The 23,004-nt window shown below is 49.6% G+C and overlaps 1 protein-coding gene across 5 annotated transcripts in view; it reads left to right on the top strand.

Moving 5' to 3' along the window:
- The window catches only part of CHST15 (carbohydrate sulfotransferase 15), a 73,888-nt gene that overhangs the window by 37,376 nt on the left and 13,508 nt on the right, over nt 1–23,004 (top strand). For all 5 annotated transcript variants that reach the window (XM_072972074.1, XM_072972075.1, XM_072972073.1 and 2 more), the window contains 4 exons: nt 5,285–6,345; nt 7,035–7,374; nt 9,230–9,376; nt 12,398–12,554. In XM_072972074.1, the coding sequence (XP_072828175.1) occupies nt 5,800–6,345; nt 7,035–7,374; nt 9,230–9,376; nt 12,398–12,554 (1,190 nt within the window). In that variant the 5' untranslated portion in view covers nt 5,285–5,799. The remainder of the gene's footprint in view (nt 1–5,284; nt 6,346–7,034; nt 7,375–9,229; nt 9,377–12,397; nt 12,555–23,004) is intronic.

Genomic DNA, 23,004 nt, shown 5'->3' with positions numbered 1-23,004 from the left:
GTGGTATTTCTAGGTCTCTCGATTACAATTTTGTTATAAATGGCTTGCTAATGATGTTTAGGGTGCATAGGTTAATAGGGGCCATCCTAGCCGGGGGCTGGGTAATTGAACGCTTTCTATTTTGGGGCCAGTTATCTGATCTCTTACTGTGGTACCAGGTTCCCACCATTACAGCCTGAATCCGCAGGGCACAGTGCTGAGCCCAAGCTGGGGAGCAATCTCACTGAAATGTACACCTGAGGACTCCGGTTTAATACCTGAATGGGAGCACCAAGGGTCCTGCCTAATCTGAGTCCACTGGCACCAATATGTGGACATTCCAGACAGATGAAGTGCAGGGGATAGGCATTGCTTATTTCTTGAGAAAGAACAACGTGGGGTGTTAGGTTTCCGAATGACTGTTCTTGGGGTAATTTGTGGCAGATGGAAAAAGCCAGTCCAGGAACAAAGCAGCAATGCATTTTCCTTTCAATCCAGTCACATGAATTTGAGTATTCTTCCCCGAGTTATGTTAGTTAAGAGTTGTAAGTATTTTAAAGATGCTTTTGAATGAATACATAGTGTGCCTTCCTGTTTGCCCTTGGACAAATCCCAGTCCTGACCTGGCCCTCCCGGCTTTCCAGAGTCCGGTCCCTGCCTTTCCTCCCACCTGCTTACCGCCCCGCACCTGCCTCACAGCCCAGGGGTCTGCCCTCCTGCTGGTCCCATGGGCTTTGATCTCCAGCTTCACAAGGCCTTTACTTCCCTGACCCCCACATGGCCGGCTTCCTTTGCATCATTCAGATGTCCCCTCCTAAATCAGGTCTTCCCTGGCCACCCTCTCTACCTTCCCTTCCTCTAAGGCGGCAGTTCTCTCTGGGGATGGAGGCCAGGGATGCTGCTGAACATCCTCCTACAGTGCACAGAATGGTCCCTGACGACAAAGAACTCTCTGGCCCTGGTGTGGCATTGAGAGCCCCTGTTCTAATGGTTTCACTGGATTCTCCCTTTTTATTGTCTTCCTAGACTTTATCAGTGTCCGAAATGATGCTATTCATTTGTGATTTTTTTTTTATTGTCTGTTGCCCTGCAGTCCCCAACTCCTGGTTGAACACAAGCTCCAAGTGGGGAAAAGGCCTCCCTGCCCCGGCCACTCCCGCACACTGCCGTCCCTGTAGACAGGATTGGTCTAGAAGCCTCGAAGCTCCAGGCCCTGCACTTAGAAGGACTCACAGCCATGTGCTCACCTGGTCATACGGCTGTTACTTTTAATCACGTACTTTACATACTATGCACTGGTCGTATGTTTTGGTAAAATCTGTAAATGTAAGATAGTTTCACATTTTTTTTTCAAAGAGAGCCCCATAGGGAGTTTTCCCACACCGATAAAATCTTCAACTCCCCAGACACCAGCTGGGCATCCTGGAATTCAGCTGAATTCTTACAGTAACTCCCTGGAATTAGCACAGATTTCTCAGGTTAAGGGCTCAGTCCTCTGAGACTTACCCCGCTTCAGGCACCAGCCACAAGGCTTGGGTCTCCAGGCTGTCCACACATCTGTCCTAACTGCCTGCAAATTCAGAAGTTCCCACAGCCCCCTCCTCAGGTTCCATAATTTGCTAGAATGATGCACAGAACTCAGGAAAGTGCCTTACTATTACCCACTTATTATAAAGGCTCCAAGAACAGGCAGATGGGAGAGATGCGTGGGGCAAGAATGGGGAGGAGGGTTGTGGACCTTCCATGCTCCCTCTGGGCGCACAGCCCTCCCATCACCCCCACGGGCTCACCAACTAGAAAGCTCTGTGAATCCTGTCCTTACGGGGTTTTTAGGGAGGCATTACGTAGGCAAAATTGATTAAATCATTGGCCATTCGTGATGAACTGTCTCCAGTCCCTTCCCCTCCCTGGAGGCTGGGGAGTCAGCACTGCAAGTTTCAAGCTTCTAATCAGGCTGGGGCTTTCTGGCTACCAGCCCCATCCTGAAGCTGTCTGGGATGTCACCTCACTGGCATAAACTGAGGTGTGGTTGAAAGGGGCTTGTTACGAATAATGAAACATTGTGGACCCTATCACCCCTGCCACTCAGGAAATTCCAAAGGTTTTAGCTCTGTGCCGGGAACTGGGGGCAAAGATCAAATGTTTCTTTTTCATTACATCACACCCCCCCATCAGGTATTGGTTTCAGGCCCCCACACCTGGACTTGTATCTTCTGTGGGGCCCAGTACACAGTCTGCCTTCAGAAGGGATCTGGTGAGTGAAACAAGGAAGCAATGAATGAATGAATGGTTATAGGAGATAACACTGTATCTGAGTGTGGTTTTTTTTTTTTTTTTTTTAAGGCTCTTAAGGCATCCGGAATTGTTTTCCCAGTTCTCTGCAGCTCATTTTATGTTTAAGAAGTGAGCCGTGGAGTGGAAGCTCCGGCTGGAGGGTGCAGCCTGCCCAGGGGACAAATGTTCTGACTGGCCATGTCCTGGGGCCTCTCTGCTGAGACCGTCAGCTTCCCTGACTACCCATGTCTACTTAATTACTTTGCTTGTAATCGGAAACTTTTGTTCGTGTTGAGGAATGTTTTGCCCATTCTGCACATTCTTGTCTTGGAGCTTCAAAGACCATGTTTGGAAAAAAAAATCTAATTAAGCTTCCTGCAGCCGGAGAAAAGGAGGGTGTGAATTCGCTTCCCATGGTGATCCTGGTTGGAGTCTCATTGTAACCCCACTTGACCTTGTCTTCGACATGTAAAAAATGTGTTCTTGGCTTAGCGATGGGGCTTCCAAGTAGGGGAGCTTGCCCTTTTGTTTCTTTGGTTTGGGAGAATTGTTTGTACCAAGTGATGGGTCAGGGGTGGTTGAGCAAGTTGGAGGCAGGGACTTGAGCCTTGAGGTTCCCGACACGTCCCTCCAGCTGCTCTCAGGGATGGGGGTGGGGGTGGGGAGCCTGAGATGTTGGTCTGGCTCTGGAGTGGTTTGCTCCCACGGCTCCCACTCCTCTGCTCTTCTCAGAACTGCTCTGGCCCGGATCACACTCTTTACCGACTAGCATTCCTCAGACTGCTTCCCTGAGACAGCAGTGAGAATCCCGTGGCCAAATATGTTTTGGACAGTGTGTAGATTATATATTCCTCTCCTGTGGATTCACAGGACTTATTAGCATGTTAAAGTCCCTGAAGAGTCCTGCTATAAAGAAGTCTGCGTAATTTTGTCAACCTCACCTTTTCTCCAGATAACTTAAGCGCTGAACACCTATCCATAACATGCAGAATATTTTGTGGAAGACATTTTGGGAAACTGCTTGGCTATTTCTTGGTCATCGTGTTTTGATAAAACATGGGCCTTTCGGTCAAAGGGAAGGGGGTATTTCTGCTGGTGAGTTCTGATCGTTCAGCCCTTCAGCCAATACGAGCGGGCTTTATGCAGGGTTACTTAATACCACTTTTTCTGGGGTCAGTAAGGATTGTTCGGTGGGTGTGTGTACAGTCAGAAGTGAGTCTGCCACCCTTGGATAATTCTCGGGTGCTAAGGAAAAATAACGTGATGGGAATCTCCCATTTTTGATTCTGCATCAGGTGTTCTTGGCATTCACTGACAACTAAAAAACGTAATACTAATTGTCACTGATAATGCTATCGTTATTCATATCATCCATCTTTCATGGGATGCTAAATATGTGCAGGCTTTATGCAAACTCTTCACATGCATTAACTAATTTAGTTCTTGTTACACACTTAGAAGAGGGGTACTCTTATCCTAATTTTACTGGTGAGGAAGCCAGAGCTCAGAGAGGTTATATGGCTTGTTCAAGGTCACACAGCCAGTGAGTCAGCAGTGGTCTACCACTGATGGAAACTAAGCAACTAAGCAGGTGTCCTCTTTTTTTTTTTTTTTTTTTTTGCTGCTTTTTACAACATCTACAAAGAAGTGTCATTTGGGCAACAATGTATTTTATAACTGCAGGATTCTATTAATGGATTTTTAAGAATCGTGTTTTTCCGAGGATGATGAAAGTAAAAAATTATTTCGGGGTCTGAAGTGTTCCGTTACTCAGGGGAATACTGCATGTTGGATTTAATTGCTTAATAACTTAAAGTCAAATTTTTTTTCACACGATACATTCTACTGAAGGAGAGAATCATTTCAGTGTTTCTAAACTTTCATTAACTTTTGCATCCTAAACTGATAATGAACGTTAGCTCTAGGTTAAGAGACTACAGGTGCTACTGGAAAAGAAAGAAATTTTTTCTCTGCCTGCTCCCATCCTAACTATCCTCCTCCTTGGATTTTTTTGTTGACGTAAAAGCACCCATATTTCAATTCATTCCTCAATTCATAGTTACTGACCGTGCATGAATCTGAGAATGACAGCAAGTCCTAGGACTGGGGGATCCAGTCAAGATGGAGGTATCAGAGAATACGTAGATTGTGCAAAATAAGAAGTGTTTGCCACAGTGCTGATGGGGTGCTGGCATTGGGGCCGCATTCAGTGGCAGAGACTGAACTCCAAAGCTAAGTACCAAGGACCTGAACCCTCTCCCTTTATCCTGTATGACTTTCTGTAACTTGCTTGGACCCAGTAGGTTTGTCTGAAACCTAGAAGTGGAAAAGAACTGTGAACTTCTCTCCTTGGAAGATGACCCCAGGGTTAGTGCTGTCATCACGTCTCTGGAGAGTAGGTTCTTGCCTTGCACAGGAAAGAATTCAAGAACGAGGCATAGTAAAGTGAAAGCAAGTTTATTTAGAGAGATACACACCCCATAGACGGAGTGTAGTCCATCTCACTCAGAAGGGAGAGTGGCTTTGGAGATACGTGTTCCATGGGCAGATTGTGGGCCATCTCCAAAGGCGAGAGAGAGGCCAAGAGGTGTGGGGGTGTTGAGTTTAAAGTAAAAGTAGATACACACTCTACAGACAGAGTGCTGGCCCTCTCAGAAGGCAAGAGGGAGAGTGACCACGAGGTGCAGGGTTGTTAGTTTTTATGGGCTTGGTAATTTCATATGCTAACGAGTAGGAGGATTATTCTAACTATGTTGGGGAAGGGGCAAGGATTTCTAGGAACTCGGCGCCCCCACCCCCCACCCCCGGTCCACTTTTTGACCTTTTATTGTCAGTCTGGGAACTGTCATGGCACCTGTGGGTGTGCCCTGAGGCTCAAGCTCTTCTAGAAGTCGAATCTTCCGCCATCTTGGTTCTAACCAGTTTGTCCTGTCCTCAACTGCTGTGCCGTTCCTCCAGTGGTTGTGCCCTGCCCCCTGCCCTCCTGTCTCAATCACATAATGTAATAAAACCTCTTTTCTTTGTTGTTTAGGTAATCTGATGTCTTAAAGATTTTGTTCCCCATGAAGAGGAAACATTTCAAAGGAACACAGGATGTAAGAGAAGAAATCTTCAGGGACTCTGCATGGATGGCACGTCAATCCATCTCCCATTGCATCGGCCATGAACTCTTCTAATCCTGTGGGTGTTTCTATGTTTTCCAGTGAGAATTCTTCCACTTCATTTTGTGCCATGGGAAAAACCTGAAGGACAGGAAGAATTGCTCCCAACCTTGTGGCTTTTTTCAGGATTGCAGTAGCTCTTACAGAACATGACAACTGGAGATCATTCGTGTTGTCTTTTGGAATTGAGCCAAAGAACGTGCTTCCTCAGTCTCTGGTGTTTTGGTGCTTGCTCCATTTTATGTCTGTTTCTGTTGCTTGTGCCTTTCGATCATCTTATGTGATCACGAGACGTCCTTGAAGTTTTCCAGTACGACTTGCACGCGTCTGGATTCCTCAGGGGCTCGCTCATGGCTCGGTGGGCCAGCGGTTCAAGGACATTACCATGAGGCACTGCATTAACTGCTGCATACAGCTGTCGCCCGACGACACACACCCACAGCAGGTTGGCTGTCGAGGAGGCCCCCATCACGGTCACCAGGAGTGCCCTGCATGCAAAGGAGAAAACAGAATTGTGTTTCGAGTGGACGGTAAGCAGATGAACTTGCTTGCTGTTCTCGAAGTGAGGGCTGAAGGGAATGAGAGCTGGGGTGGGTTTTTGCGCTTCAAAAAGGGAAAGCGATGCAGCCTTGTTTTTGGATTGATAATAATGACGTTGGTGATGGCTTCGTACATCCTCTCTGGGGTCCACCAAGAGCTTCTGCTCTCATCGCCTTTCCATTACGGAGCCTTCCCCAGCAATCCCAGCTTGATGGATGGCGAAAATCCGAGTGACATGAAAGAGCATCATCACCAACCCTCTATAAGTAATATTTCATTCGTGAAAGACTATCCAAGCATTAAATTAATTATCAACAGCATCACGGCCAGGATTGAGTTCACTACCAGACAGCTCCCAGATGTAGAAGATCTCAAGAAGCAGGAATTGCATGTAAGTAGCCTGGTGCTCATCTCTGTTGACTGATTTTAAAATATAGTTGCTTCCTTTCCTATCACCATCTTTGGGAACACAGGAAGAAGATGACCCAAAATTTCCCAAGTGTAACAATGGTAATTTGACAGCCTTATGAATCAGAGTTCACTGGAAGTGCTGTTAACGTCAAGAGGGCAATGCTGTACTGAATGGGACGCCCCTTCTGTTAATTCCTTTCTAGGACTTCTTGCTTGAAATGTGGTCATGGCAGTTAAAGTTGCTTTTACAGGATTACTGTTATCCTGTTTCTAGTCTGTCTTAATCACTATGTTTGTCTGTAACAGCCATTTAAATATACAACTACATAGTAAAAAGTTCCAACTGTTTAATTTAGATTCCTCTGTGTGTGTGTGTGTGTGTGTGTGTGCGCGCGTGCATGTGTGTAAAATAAATCATGGCAGAATAGATTTTGATTGAACTTCTATCTTCATTTTCTCCAAATTTTATTTTTTATTCTGGGTTAAGGAAAAGCATGGTCACTGGCTGTTCACCAGGTTTTGCTTTATTTCAGTATTTAGTCATCATCGCATAACACTCCATGTGAATGCTGTACCAAGTATCAGGGCAGGATCACACTTGGTTCAAATGTGTTTTTGCTAATGTCTTCCCCTTAGTGTGTCTCTCCCTTTCTTTCTTTTTTGTTGCAGATGTTTTCAGTGATCCCCAGTAAATTTCTCCCCAATAGTAAGAGCCCCTGTTGGTACGAGGAGTTCACGGGGAGGAACACCACCGACCCCTACCTGACCAACTCCTACGTGCTCTACTCCAAGCGCTTCCGCTCCACCTTCGACGCCCTGCGCAAGGCCTTCTGGGGCCACCTGTCCCACGCCAACGGCAAGCACTTCCGCCTCCGCTGCCTGCCGCACTTCTACATCATCGGGCAGCCCAAGTGCGGCACCACCGACCTCTACGACCGCCTGCGGCTGCACCCGGAAGTGAAGTTCTCCGCCATCAAGGAGCCGCACTGGTGGACCCGGAAGCGGTTCGGTGAGCGCAGGCGCAGTCCCCATTGCAGGCGGGGCGTGGGGGCATCGCGCTGAGGGCGGGGCTCCTGCCGCCTTCGTCCTGTCACTCCTTCTGCCACGTCAGGGTGGGGGTCTGGGTCAGGGTCAGGGCCGGGGTTGGGGTGGGAGCCAAGAGGCTGACCCAGACCGGCGCTGTGAAGCCCCCTGAGTCGGGCACGGCGGGGAGATGAGGAAAGACGCCGAGACACGGAGATGAGACAGTTCTTTGGTCTGGGGCCCGCCAGGCAGACAACCGACAGGACGGGCACCAGCTCCCTCCCACCCAGTGAGCTGATTGAGTGCCGGCTGTGTGCAGGGCCACGGGAAGGGTGCTGGATCCTCAGCTCTTGTCCCGAAGGGCCCGGGCCCGGGCACCATCCGTGAATGGTGAGTGCTGGCCAGGCTGACGTGCTGTTCCCAGCTCCGTGCTGTTCCTGCCGGAGCCCCTCCACCCACACCGGCAGGAGGCAGGAGAAAGAGAGGCCAGTTCAGTCCAGGATGGTCAGCCCGTCACTGAGCTGCTTTGGGCCTCTTTTCTCTGACCTACCTCGTTGACATCATGGGGTCAGAGTGAAAACCACACGGAGATAATTCTAGGCGACCCTGCTCACAGCACCCCTTTCCCACAGGGTTGTTCTCGGACATCACCCATCATCCCTCCTGTAGGCTGGTTTCTATTCTGCCCAGCCCGAGCCACCCAGCAGCCCTCGGGTCACTGTTTCCTCTCCTTAAACTTTTCCCTTCTGCCAGGAGACATTTGGTCATTGCGGCTAAGGAATGACAAATGCCAAAGTTTGGGTGGGCCTTAGGGGTTTTTCCCATGTGAAGGACCTAGGTTCCCTGGAAGGGAATTTTGAGTTTTCCTTTGTAGGATCTCAGTTTAGACCCAACACAATGTGTTTTCTGACAAACGTTTGACTTAATCCTTTTGATGTTCCTCCTGGAGTGAACAGAAGTGTAAATGTGTCTTTTGTGGTTTGGCAGCGGCAGCTGTGGGTACCAGGGTTCCTGTACTCATCTTTAGGGCGCTTTCCCCTATGTAGTTCACCATTTCCCCCATTGGAAACAAGGCTCCTGCTGGCAGAGGACAGGGAAGCACGGGGCATGCGGGCCTCTGGAGTCTGGTGTCCAGTGTCACCTTGAACCTCTTGCTCTTTTGCCCATGGATGGCCCCTCTCCACTTTCTACTGACCTTGGTGGCTGTGGTTTGGGAGGTGTGTTTTCAATACGTTATCAAGTGAAACTTACCCAGTTCTAAGGCAAGGGGCAAATTTAGGCTGCATGTGGCTGATGCCAGAGTAGCCCAGGTATCGGTCTAGGGACCATCAATTCCCCATGTTTGGACAGATGGACAGGCTGCTTGATCCAGTAGAACCACAGGAAGGTGCTTGTGTGCCCTGAGGAAGAAGATGCATCTGAGGTTCAGAGGATACTGTCCCTCTGATGGGCTGCTTTTTCTTTTGATCCAGGATGTGTATACTGATGGCGTTGCTGCCCAGTCTCTTGAGGGCCTCGCCTGATGTACATGTTAACCAGCTCCGAACTTTCTGGCCCTCCCAGCAGACAGGTTTATAGTTCTTGAAAAGGTATGCCATCCTTTACGCTGCTACTGTGCAGCTTAATGGTGGTGCGTTCTACCCCTTTGAAGTGCACATGGGTTAAGAGAGGGCGTCCAGTTCACAGACACCCTTCCCTCTCTTGCAACTCATTGGGCCAAGCCTTGGCTGCTGCATCCAGGCCCTTGGACCTTTCCATCCCTCAGTGGTTACTCCCCAGAGGCCAGCAGCCCGGCAGTGGCAGCTTTGTCCTCAGTAACCTTTGCTTCTTGGTTCCTGTAGGGATCGTCCGCCTAAGAGATGGGCTGCGGGACCGCTATCCTGTGGAAGATTATCTGGACCTCTTTGACCTGGCTGCACACCAGATTCATCAAGGACTGCAGGCCAGCTCTACAAAGGAGCAGAGCAAGATAAATAGAATCATTATCGGTATGGCTTCTGTGTAGCTCCCTCGAGGGCCCCGCTCCTGCCCTGGGCCAGGCCCAGCTTCACTGCACTGCGAACATTTATGTGGTGGCTGACCACAGCTGCTGAGTGTGCATTTCCTTGCTGGCTGTCACTCTTGCCCCTGTAAAATGTTCACATTGCTTGTGCAACTTCTATAAAGCAGAAACCTTTAGTGGACTTTCTAGTTCCATGGAGATTTAAGTGTACCTGAAAATGGCTTTTTAAAAAAAGTTACCATTTCTTTGCTTTTATGTAAATTACGCTTGCATGCTTGATCTCTTTTCATGATACACCCACCTGAGTAAGTTTGGATGGGGCATCATGAACGCAAAATTAACCTGTTAGTCATCAGTTTAATTCTTGTGGCTTTTGTACTCCCTGGCCACTGGGACCCTGAAGATGGAGGCAGCCTCTCCTGAAATAGATGCAGCTCTAGTGCATTGTGGGTGACTAATTACTGTTGAAAAAGCTTAGTCCTTGTCAGCTTAATGCCTGTAGATATTCAAAATGAGGTGGTTTGATTAATAATCATTTTTTTAAGTTCACAAGATGTTTTATCAAAAACATACCTATTCACTCTCTTTACTGAATTCAGCTGAGAAGACAGTTATTCACTTATACATCTGAAAGAGAGAAATCAAATCACATATTTTGCTTAAATTGGTTACCTGAGGCAGCGATCTATTTTTTTATTCTCCTAAATCTATTATATTTTGATTCTCCAAATTCAGTGACTCTGTTAGTGACTAAGAGGAATTGTAATCAACTATTTGAATGATGTCTTTTTACTTATGACTCCCGTGTCCAGGGAGACAGGCTTACATGACTAAGCCCTGATTGATTGATTGATTGATTGATTGATTTTTAAACTCAAAGAAATCTAGTCCCAGGAGCCAGATGAGATCATACCCTCCCACCCAGTGTGAATTGGCTACTAGCTATTTCCTTGCAGTCTGGAGTTCAAACACCTCAGATTACAAGTCTGATTAGTATTTGTCTGTGACACACGTACTGTATGCCTCTGGGAATATCTCATGTTCTTATGAAAGAGCTAAAAATATTCATCCTAGGGTCACGAAATAGAGCCTAAAGTAATAAAGGGAAAAGGGAAGGTTTAGTTTTGGTTTCCTAATTTTATTTACTTCTAGATTTAGAAATGGAAAATAAAGAATAAATTTACTGCTCTGATGTTTATCTGAAGCAGAATTCAGCGAGTTTTGTGGTAGTGGGGAGGCAAATGGAGAGCTGGCATCTAGCCCTTGACCGTACCACCAGCCAGCTCTGTGCCATGTGGCAAGTCCATCTTTGTGTTCCTGAACTCAGTCTGCTCATCTGTAAAATGGGCTTGTTGGACCAGATCAGTTCTAGGCTCCTCCCAGCCCTGAAATGTGATTCAACCCAGTTTCATCTACTTCTGGTTAGATCCTTGGTAGAAGCATACGGGTCTTTCTTCATCTTGGCCAGTGAGTTAGAGAGGGCCTTTTCTCAGTGGTTGGGGCTAATGGCTGGAGTCATGAAGGACTCAAGTGGCTGGGTACTCTTGGCTGGGCATCTATACACGTTGAAAGGCTCCTGCCTCTGCTGTCATGGGCCCCTGCTCTGCCCTGTCAAAGTGCTCACGTGGGGCTCGGATTGTTTATTGAATTATTGGTCTTCCCTGAGATTGTAAGGTTTGAGAGGGGAGAAGATTATCTGTCTTGTTTCTCACGTCTATCCCCAGTGCCAAACACAGTGCCAGGCACATATTAGACACCAAATAAGTGCTCTCTGTCTGGATGGATGAAGGATGAATAGAGGATGGATGAATGGACAGTTGGATGGACAAGTGTAGAACCAGTTCATTTATGACATTTGACAGAGTTTGTGCCAACTTGATTTTAGATACTTCCCTTGTCCTAATATTTTCTTATTCATTGTGAGTAGAATTTTCAAAGGACTTCTAATTGGCTTGTTTTTTCCCCCTGCTGTATGCTATGGTATTATCTCTTAAAAAAAATAAAAAGATCAGAATAGAAATGCTCATCTGGACATGATTGCACATCCAGCAGAATAAATAGGGCCCTGCTAGCTCTCTGCAGTACTGTGACGTGCTCGTCACTGATCAAAGAAACTTAGTCTTTGGGCTCAGATTTTCCCCCAGCAAGTGACTTTGAGATGTATCATGTAGTCCCCTGTAAAATGTCTGGAAATCGAATATATAATTAATTGTTTGATTTGCCTTTCTTACTAATCTCTGAAGTCTGTCCTTAAAAAAAAAAAGTCAGGAATTGGTTCAGTTATCTGGGATAGAAATGTTGAAATGTCTGTGTCTTGGCCTCACCGCTGTCCTAAAATATATATTTAACACTATCATGCTTCATTTGTACAGACCACGATAAAACAGGGGCTAGAACCAACTTCCTGTTCACCCAGTCAGCCCTGAGGGAATGCCAGCTGTGTGCAGGGCAACTGGGTGGATGGGGACACAGGCCTGAGGTCCTGTGAGCCTTCCCTCAAAGCCTTCCTCATATTTGGTCTTAGAGTGTGCACTGGGACTGACCCTTGAGATTTCGAGGAAAGATTGACGCAGGTGGCATGCCATTTCCTCATGAGGATCAGCTTCCCCGAAGTGCTCCTTCATCCCTGACGCTTTTTGAAGGGAACCATCTAGTACATTCTCAGTGGGCCCTTAAAATGCCACAGAGCTGTGCACCGTGAGCAAAGTTAAACATCATGAAATTGGAAGGCCAGATGCTAGTAGAGAGTTTTTTGCATCTGATGAGAAGAGCTGGGAGGTAGAGATGCTCTGTGTTACCTGGATCACCTGAATTTCTAGATGGAGGTCCTTGGAGCTGCGGGTGTCACTGCGGCAGGAGGTGGTCGTCAGCCTCCCCTTCCTGGGGTCCCGCCTGGCAGCATGACGACCCACTCACCTGCTCACAGCCAGGTTTAGCCCCTAAATCAGGCTGCTCTGCAGGAGCCTCTGACTCAGCCTCGCTCACTCGCAGTATTCTCTCCTTCCAGGGGAGGCCAGCGCCTCCACCATGTGGGATAACAACGCCTGGATGTTCTTCTATGACAACAGCACGGATGGCGAGCCCCCCTTTCTGACCCAGGACTTTATCCACGCCTTTCAGCCAGATGCGAAACTGATCGTCATGCTCAGGGACCCCGTGGAGAGGTGAGCAGTGTAGATGTTTCATTTTGGGGGTGAAAAGAAAAGGCTGTTTTGAAGAACAGTCTTCCTTCTCATCACAAACAAAATTTTGCTGCTTTTTTTTTTTTTAAATAAACAAGCTCAACTTGCGATGTTACTGCTATTTCTTATGTAAACGTTATTCTTAGGGGAGTCTTCACTGTGTCTAAACAAACTGTGGATGGTTTTCTTAGCCATTCTGACCCTGGTCCAAGGGCCTTCACCCCTGGCGGGTCTGACCTGGGGAATGGGGCTGCCCCTTGGGTTCTGCTGGGCATGGGAAAGGCCCTTGGAATCAGGGGTGTCGGGGTTCTCCTAGGATGCCTTGACTCCTAACTTGATCGATGTCTTTATCCCGTTGACTCTGACTGTGCAAACTCCATCTTTCCTTGAGGGACCAAAAGGCAGAAAATATCGGACAGAGCTGCTTTGTTGTGAAGAGTGGGAGTTGCCCAGTGCGGATGACACCACGCTAGCATGAGACTGAACAGACTGTCGAGTGTGGCTGGGCCAGCACTGTGCGGTGCTTAAATCATTGATGGTGCCTGTGTGGATGGCAGAATCTTAGGGCTGCCAGGACCTTAAAATTGTTTAGTCCAACACCCCACCCCGACCAGTACCCCTACACCAGAGAGAAGAGAACTCCAGTCAGGTCTAGGACTCTTGGGTGACAGTTCCCCACCCAACATGGCCAGTCCAGCTCAGACAGCTCTGTGTGAGCATTCTCCCTATTTTGAGACCACATCTGGCTTTTGGGAGCATCCACTTTGAACCCATTTCTTCTCCATAGAGCTAAGTAGACCACATCTAATCCTCAGATGGGAGAGCCTGCCGGATACTGGAGACACAGCCATGGCCCTGTGCCTTCTTTTCTTTTGGGTTAACAGCCTTTTGCTATGTGCTGAATTCTGCACACACACACCCAAGAGATGTATGTGAATGTGACCTTGTTTGGAAATAGGGTCTTTGTTGATGGACTCAGGTTAAGATGGGGTGGGAGTAGAGTGGGCCCTAATCCAGTGGCGGATATCCTTATGAGAAGAGGAAATCTGGACACAGAGACGCACAGACGCAGGGAGAATGCATGTGAGGCTGGAGGCAGGGGTTGGAGTGATGCTGCCAGAAGCTGAGGAATGCCTGGAGCGGCTGGCAGCCCCAGCAGCTGGGAGGGAGGCCCGAGCAGACTCTCCCTCAGAAGCCCCAGCACAGACTGCCCCTGCTGACACCTGGATTTCAGACTTCTGGCTTTCCAGAGCTGCAAGAGAATAAATTCCTACTGTAATAAGCCACACGGTGGTGGTGATGTGTTACAGCGGCCCTAGGACACCGATAGGCCCCTAGGTCCATCTTTGGGTAACACGCTCCTGGCCCGTATTCTTGCCATTGATAACAAATAGACATGTTAGAAAATGCATTCAAAAACCATGTTTAAAAGCACTTGTAATTCCCACAGATAATCGCTATTTATATTTTGGTGTAGTTTCTTCCAGGCTGCTTCTCTATGCAAAGAAGTGTGTGTGTGTGTGTGTGTACACACAGCTGTGTGCATATACAGTCTTACATCTCGTTCCTTTCATTTCGCATCGCTGCCTGCAGAAGGCCACACCTTAGAGTCCTGCCCTGGTCACTGCTCCCTGAGTTTACCTCCGCGTCCCCGTGGTGGCCCCTGTGCTCTAAATGTGATCTGGTCAGAGGAGAGCTGGGTGACCCCTGCTCTGTCTCCACCCCACAGCCCTCGTGCAACACCACGTGGCACATGGTGATGCCACAGGTGGTTCTGCTCTGCCTTCTACACATGCTGCAGCCTGGGAATGCATCATCCACTCTGATTCTGAGGCAGCCCTGACCTCCGAGCAGCTCGCTGTGTCCTACCTGCTCATCCCCACACTTCAGAACACAGGCATTTGGCCCTTGGCTCCTGCAGTGGGCGGGTCTCCCTGGGCTTGAGAACAGTTGACACACACCAGCAGTGCCCTTGTGTGGACAGGATTACATAACTGTCAGCCTTGAAAGGAGAGGCCTGGCAACTAAATGACCCCTCGTCGCCCCCGAGGTGTTTTCACAGCTGCTCTGCTCCCGCTCCTGGGCCGCCCCCAGCTGCAGTTTCTGAGGTTGGAACATTTTCCAGGAGTGCTTGCTGCTCACCGAATGTCTTCTTGTCACATCTCCCTGGTCCCCATTCTGAGGAAGGCCATACTTCCTCCACTGCAGAGGGCCGAGAGAGTGAAACCACGGCCTTTGTCACTCCCTGGACACAGAGGTGGGAGCCCGTCCGTGTCTGGGCTTGGATCACGAGCCAGCCTTGGTCTCAGTTACGAGACAGGCATGGCTGCAGTCCTTATGATCTATGGTTCAGCCAGAGCAGGGAGGGAGGGTGAGGTGTGGTGCAGAAGAGAGAAGGAGCTCCTAGTAGGGGGTGCAGAAAGGCTATTCTGCAGGAGCTGAGGCCAGGCTGGGTTTTGAGGGATGAGTAAGAGTTTGCCAAATAAACAGAGAAAGAAGTTGATCAAGGGGAAGACGCCTTCTGAGCAGGCAGAATGGAGAGCACAAAGGCAAAGTCACCGTGTTCTCTTGGAGAGAGGAGCCAGCTTCCCTTTCGTTCTGTTTCCACGTCTGAGGACATGCGCACTGTAAAGGCCGGTGTTCTACAGGGAGAGTTGTCGTGCTGCCCAGATTCTGACAGCTGAGCCAGAAGCAGGATCTGCCCGACTCTACTCTCAGACCCCAGCCCAACGTTTCCCTTTTAGAAAACTCACAGGCCTAAGATGGCCATCCCAAGGAGTCCTGTTTCCTTTCTTTTTAAGGAACAAATACTCTATTTATACTAGGAACTGAAAGTTCTTGCCTTCCCGGTCCTCACTTAACAGAGAGTTCATCAATGAAAATGTTCACTGATTCCCTGATCACATGTTGGGCACCGGGCTGGTTGCTGGGCAGACACATAGGTGCCTGCCCTCCAGCAGCTGCACTTTGTCAGGGAAGTGAGGCACTGACTCTCATGATCAATGTGATGGTGCCAAGGAGAAGGGCAGGATGCCATGGCGACAGCCTCATCAGGACGCTAACCCAGTTGTGGGGTTGCCTGCTGCGTTCGTTATCTGCTGCTGCGTAACGAATCACCCAGAAACTTAGCAGCTTAAAACAACACACTCACTGCCTGACACTGTCTTCTGTGGGTCAGAACCTGGCCCAGCTTTCCTGGGTCTTCTACTTCAGGGTCTTCCCAAGGCTGCAGTCAAGGTGTCACCAGGGTGGGATCTCATCTGAAAGCTTGACCGGAAAAGGATCTGTTTTCAAGCTCACGTGGTTGTTAGCAGAATTCAGTTCCTCCAGGGCTTTTGGAGGACCACTGTTGTTACCAGCTGTTGGCTAGAGGCTGCCCTCAGTACCTTAACATCAAAGGCTGCTTGCTCCATCAAAGCCAGCAACGGGGAGAGCTGCTACCGATTTGAAAGCCTCCATCTTTTGTAATCTGATCACAAGAGTGACAGCCCATCCCCTTTGCCACGGTCTCTTGCTTAGAAACAAGTCATGAGGTCCAGGCCACGTTCGTGGGGAGGAGATCACAGGGAGTGAGTGCTAAGAAGTGGGGGTCTTAGGGGCCATCTTAGACGTCACCTACTGCACCTGCTTCCTCCTGCTGTTGTCTTTTCCTCCGGGGAGCCGGGTTCTTACAGCCAGAAGGGTCAGTGCTGGCGCAGCACCGTGTGTGGTGGCAGAGCCCCCACCCGCACAGGGGAGTGTGTGTGCGTGTGTGAGTTTTCTGTGTGGGTGACTGACAGCAGCAGCTGTTCCATTGCTTTCTAAACATTTATAAAAATATGTAACAATCGGAATTTATTCTTTTTTGAACCCCATGACTCATGGCCTGTCCGAAATGGCTGGCTCACTTCCCATCCCAGCCAGAAAGGATGATAAATGCTGGGTGCTGAGGTCACTCCTGAAGAAACAAACTCTCAGGGCCCAAGTTCCCAGCAGTCTAACTGGGTCCCAGGCGGTTAGCCACCTCGGTCTTTCCGTGAGCTGCACCAGTGCAAGCGGGGGATTCCCTGGGTTGCCTGCTGCCAGTGGAACTGGACCAGGCTGTTGTTTCCTTCTACAAATTGGCTCGGAGACGAGTTCGGAGAAACTTTCATTTCTAGTTTTAGATTCACAGTGAGCCTTTATTTCTATAATTTATCAAAGGTGGACGGTTTGCAAATGTTGGAATCGTAAGCGAAATCAAATCAACCACTTTCAGATTTCCAGAGAAGGTTGTAAAGCAGCAAGTGCGTTCGTGTTTCTGGAGGAGAAGAGAGAACAGTGAGAAGGGGTTGGGATAGTTCTTAGGGCCAAAAGGGCCAGCCAAGAATTTCTGTTGAAAGTTTCTCTAAGAGATAATGACAATTTAAAATTCAAGTTCCTAGGCTAAATTGGCCCAGTTAATTAAAAGGAAGCCACTGATTACAAGCAGGGTTTTTCTTCATTTATTTCAGCTCTTAAGTGGAAAGGACTGTTCTTTTCAACGCAGCTTACATTGGCCTCCTGCTTCTTCAGTTGTGGATAGAGTTTGACTCTTAATTCAGAGGCAGTTACAGCCCCCAAGAAATGTGGACAGTGGCTGAAGGGGCCAACCCCTCCAACATAGTTCGTTCAAGGGACCTTTGGAGGAGGCTCATGCGCCATCTGTCAAGGACTTTGCCATCTCCGCAGCTTAGTCTTAATTCTGCATGTGGTCGTACCTCAGTGCACAGATGTGACCGTGTCAGGAGCATTTGGTTTTCACATTTTATGATGATGAGTCAAAAGGGAAGGAAAACTCAGTTCTGTTAAGAGAAGAACTTGATTTTGACCCAAATGCCTTGAGCCTTGGAACTTGGGGAGTTATTTTTTTATCAGCTTTTATAAACTGGCTTTTTAAACAACTCACCGGACTGGTTAAATAATTAATCTGTTTATGACTATAAACTCGGGATGGAAGGAATGAAATGCATCCATGTATATGCATTTGGTCATTCAGACAGAGAGTAATGAACAGGGATGAACCTTCGAACTGGAACCTTGAACCTTTCATGAATTTCATTCCATCTCCAGAGTGGGTGGTGGGGGTGTAGGTGTGAGCAGGCAACCAGGATTGTGGTTGATAGAGACCCAGCCTCCGGGGGCCACATGGTCTGTATTTGAACGCCAGCTCTGCCACTCACTGGCTGTGCAACCTTGGGCAAGTTACTCAACCTCTCTGTGCCTCAGGTCCTCATCAGTTAAATGGGGGAAAATAGTCCCACCTCTAGGGTTGTAAGAATTAAATGACTTAATGTGTGTAGTGTGTTTAAACAGTGCTGGACAAATGGAAAAGATTATATAATTGTTAGCTATTATTATTAGGCCACAATCGTAAATAATAATGACAATAACCAAACAGAGCACTCGTGCTCACTCACGAAACATTTACCGAGCCCCCTTGATGTGCTGGAGGCAGTGCACACATTAGAGAGCAGAGCCCCTCCTGCCTGCCCTCCTGGAGTCTCCGTCTATGGAGAGGACCTCGTATTTATTGAGCACGTACTCCAGCCTGACTCTGTGCTAAGCCTTTTTCAGGCATTGCCTCCTTTGAACTTGGCAAGCAGGTGAGAGGGCTGTGGGCTCAGTGGGGTTAAGTCACCTAGCCACCATCACCTGGTGAGTGGCCAGACTGAGATTCTGTTGGTCTCAGTCTGGTCTGACTGAGGATCCAAGCTGTTCACCTCTGTCATAGGTCAGTTACTGGGATGCAGACTCTGAGGCAGCATTTTGGTGCAGGAGGTTTATAGGGAGTGCTCTCAGGACAACCTCTGTGAGGGGCAGCAGGTGGGATGGACAGACAGAGGGAGAGCGCTGTGATGACTTCGCAGCGGAGGTCTTAGCTGACCTCACCGGGAGCTGTGCAGCTGGCATGGCCCTTCTGCGAGGCATCTCCCTCCCACCAGTCACTGGCTGTGTCTGCCCTGGGGAGCGTTAACCTTGGGCGGGGCAGGTCTTTTCAGTGGTGGGACGGAACTGTGAGCCATCAGCAGGATGACTCCCCACGTTTGCAGAGTTCTGTGAGCAGTGAGGATGTCGGTTTGTGTAGGTGCCTAAGCCTGGACTTGGCTCATTCCCGTATCCCCATGTTGATGAGAGCCAGGTACTGACCCGGGGCAGTAACCAGCTTGTGAGCCGGATTGATGCTTTTGAATTGCCATGGACCTCTGACTCCAGATGAGAGCCTCTCTTGCTGCTCAGCCAACGCTGAAAATCTTGAAAAAGCCCAACTTCTCCAGGTTTCTGGAAGCTCCGATTCAGTGCCAGAGACATGTTCTCAGGCAGGAGAGGCGCTCTGGCACTCCAAGGCTGTGCCTTTTGTTCTCTGTAACAGATTTGCACAAGGACTGAAAAGCAGGCTGTTCCTCTGCATTGACAGATGAATTATTAATGTAAACTATCTCAAAGGGAAGTTGGGAGAGCTCCCCTGTGGGCAAGAGATGGAGCGGGAAAAAGGCCGTTGGAGTATAGAGGTCGTGACAACAGCCGCAGATCGATTTCCGGTCCCTCCACCCTCCCTGCAGCTCTTGCTCTCACTTTTTCCCTCTTTAAGACCTTGGAGGATGAAGAATTGTAAGCATTGGTCTCAAGGAAGACTTAGCGGAATGTCCTAAGCTGCTTGTTAATTTCCTGGTGAATTCAGGCATTTTGCTTCTCAGAAGCTGCCAGTCTGGGTGTCACTGACACACTTTGTATGGGCCCTAAAAGTGACACACGGTCACTTTCATCGGGCTGCCCTGTGAGCCGCCTAGGACAGCGGGGAGCTGGCAGGGCAGTGGGGGCCTGTCTGAGCATGTGCTCTGAAGGCCGCTCAGGAATGATGGCTTTAGGGGAGGCACATCTTGTTACTGGCGGGAGAAAAACCATCCTGCTGAAAATGCCTGTGTTTAACACTGTTTATTTTTTTGGGAAATGTTTACAAAGTCATTGGCAGTCCTGAGTATTCCCACAGGGGTTGTTTGCAGAGGGCGGTTCTGGGTGGTGAGGAACACGGGGAAGAAGAGGCTGCTGTTTCTCAGTCTGCAGAGATGTGAAGGGATGGGGCCCTGAGCGCCAGTGGGAGTTCAGGGACCTCGCCTCCTGTGAGTGCGGCGGCTGACTAGGGAGGATGTCACAGACTGGCCAGCCTGGAGGGTAGTGGCCATCGCTCTGCAGTGGGGCCCACCTGGAGATCTCGGCCTGGCTTTGCTGGCTTAACCGGGGAGAGCCCGCCCACCCTATGCGAGCCTGCCTCTTCTCACCTGTAGAGACTCTTGGTACCGGGATCCCCGGGGGCCTCATGTGAAAGTGCCTTGTAAGCCGTCCCGGGCCTGTAGCTAGAGGGCGTGCTTGGCATTGCCTCCATCCATGGTCATTCACCAAGGATCCACGATTGGATGCTCAGGGAGAAACGGAGGTGGGCCAGAACCCTGCTCGTGCTCAAGGGGGAGAGAAGACCCAGCCCAGGTGGCCCCAGTGAACTAGGAGTTTGCATCCCTGTGGACCCTTTTAGGCGTAGACTTGAGTGGGTTTCTCTGGTGGAAAGTAAACCTTGTCATTGTCACCCACAGGTACAGCCTGAGGTGACTCTAGATATTTCCTCCAAATAAGCTGGCCTGGCCCATTCTGCTTCATTGCTCCTTGTGCTGATGTGTCACGGTTTGTAGTTCAGTGGACGGAAGGGCCTCCTTCCCAGCTGCACTGCGTGGCTTTTTTTCCTGTAGGAAGATATATATATATATATATATATAAAATCATTACTGATGACACCGTATCAGAGGTCGGGAAGTTACTGATCACTGACGTGGGTCTGGATGCCGGCAAATGGAGAGTAATGACGCTCTGCTCTGGCTGTCACTTTGGTAATCACATGCATGCAACCCTCCAGGTGTCGCAGAACCCTGTGCTCTTGGGGGCTGCTGGTTGATAGAATGTGGCTGTTTACACGTGTCACCGAGAAGCCAAGTGGCGGGAGCTTTGGGAGCACAGTGAGGCTGGGGCCAGCATGGCCTGGGGTGCGCCAGCCCAGGAGCGATCAGCCGCTCCCAGCCGTCCTCAGCTTCGTCGTCTGTCTGGGTCTTTCCTCCAAGCACGGCTCTCAGTCCGATGGGTGAGCAGTAGCGGGCAGAGACGTGCAGCTCCAGGCCTCCGACAGCCCACACGTGGCTGGGTGCGCCTGACGCTGAGGCACCTGCTTTCGTGAGCCTTTTTGGCTGGGGGACCTGAGTGACTTCTGACGCGGCCCCTCTGGGGACTGACAGGTCAAAACCATCAGTCCCTTAGGCGTAATGAAAACGGTTTGGAGTCGGATAGTGCTGGTGGCAGCACAACTTTGTGAGTAGACCGAAAACTACTGAATTGTTCACGTTTGGTGAATTTTACCATGTGCGGACTGTATTTCGATTTAAAAATGGTATGAACGAAAACGTTACAAAGGGAGGAGAAACCAGCCACAGGGGGCAGACTCACCAGACTAGCGATGTTTGAGCTAGAATGTCCAGAGCCCCCACGGAGAGGGAAGGCTGATCGACAGATACACCGCCATTTCAGAGCTGAGCTGGTAAAACCGTATGAGCTGTTTGCAGCGACCAGTGCATATTAGCTTATTCAAGTGATGAAAGATCACACGGTGTGGACTGAAACTGTGACAGACACCTGAACGAACACCTGTTTGTTGTTGATGTGATTTTGAGGTGTCCAGCACTGCGTTCCGTAACACGTGTGCTTTTCCTGGTGGTGCCAGCGCAGCGCCTCCTGCTTACCCTGAATGTGTGTTTGCTGCTCTATTGCACGTGTAATTGCTTTTCAGTCTCTCGTAACTTAGTAAGTAGCTCTGTAAGAGAATTGACTTTTGCTTCTAAATCTGTCTGCAGCTAAAATAATAAAAACTTCAAAACCAAGAAAACTCCCAAACCATCGGCTCCAATGGCTAGTACCCCAATCTCTTCAGCTCCTGATTTGCCTCCGTCCCTGAACGATGAGGCGAGGGGTCATGTTCTGTTGGGTCAGTGGGCTTTGGGGTCAGGCAGGCCTGGGTTTGTTTGGGGCCAACCCTGAGGCCTCCTGGGCCACATGATCTTGGAAAGTTCCAGAAGACCAGTGATGACAGTCACCGTGCATCTCAAAGGGTGGCTGTGAACACGGAGAGAGAATATATGTGCGGTACCTGCTCCAGGGCCTGGTGAGGGCAGCCCTCGGTAGCCATGAGCAGCCACACGTGGGGTGGCTACCGAGAGGATTCTGGGAGCTGGACCTGTGCAGCACTCAGGTGAGCCTGGCCTGGAGGAGAGGCTCACAGGATGGTGGCGGCCTCTGTTTTCATGATGATTGGTCCATCGGCCACTGCTCACTGAGGCTCAGAGCGGTACCCAGCTTTGCTGAGTGAATTCAGCTGTGACCTTGGGGTAACCGTCCAGATTTTGCATGGTGAGACCTTCAAGCTCACTGATGGCCACTCCTCTGTCCCCATGGGAAGAGACGTGATCCCTTCCAGAGGCACCAGGTTGAGGGAGCTCTCTACCATATCTGCTCCCACTCCCCTTCCCAGCAGTGCTGGGGTCCCGGGACCCCTCCTTACCTCCCTGAGCACAAGCCCACCGTCCTGGGGCCGCCCCAGCAGTCTTCTAAAATAACTGCAGCGCAGAAGGCCAGGAATGTATTTGGACTTATATTTGGAATTGCTGTTGGAAACCATCCTGGCCAAATGTAACACCCATCTGTTTGGGATGGTTTGAGAGTCAGAAGATGAAGTAGTGCAGTAGGAGGGGGTTTGACAGCAGCAAAACTCGGCTGGCTGGGGGTCAGGGTCAGCTGGTCCTCACCCAGCCAGGGAGCCCTCAACTCCTCCAGCCTTGACTGCTCCTGCCACCAGGGCTGCTCACACCACGCTGGACTGCCCCAGCTGGAGAAATTTGCCCTTGTATCAACCAGTCTTTCTTCCTGAACCTTCTGCCCAATGGCCAGTCATTTGGGAGTATGGGACATAACTTCTCCCAGTTCTGAATAGCCTCGTAGCAATTGAAGCTGGTGTCCTTCCTGCTTCTTCTGATGGAACAGCTCCTTCTCCCTCACTGTTTGATATCCAGTACTGAAGGCAAGTGGTCTGTGGGGCTCTGACCTCCCAGGCTGGAGCAGAGCAACACCCTTCCACATCCTCAGTGCCATACCTCTATTAATGCATCCTGAGGTTGCATCCCAGCATGTGTGTGGGCTCTAGGGAAGCCCACCACCCGTTCTATGTCCCTGGGGGACTGAGGGGCCAGGGAAATCCTCACCCTGCCAAGGAGATGGGCCTGGCCTGGTTCTAAAGGCCATGAACCTGGTTCATAGAAGGTGGGGTCCTGAATTCATTTCCTTGCACCCCAAAAAGATGAAAATCAGTATTTTCTCCTCGGTGGACCTGGGCTGGCCTGTTTAG

This window comes from Vicugna pacos, chromosome 11 (assembly GCF_048564905.1).
Source record: "Vicugna pacos chromosome 11, VicPac4, whole genome shotgun sequence".
NCBI lineage: Eukaryota > Metazoa > Chordata > Mammalia > Artiodactyla > Camelidae > Vicugna > Vicugna pacos.
Note: the sequence above shows the minus strand (reverse complement) of the source record. Positions and strands in the feature narration are given on the sequence as shown.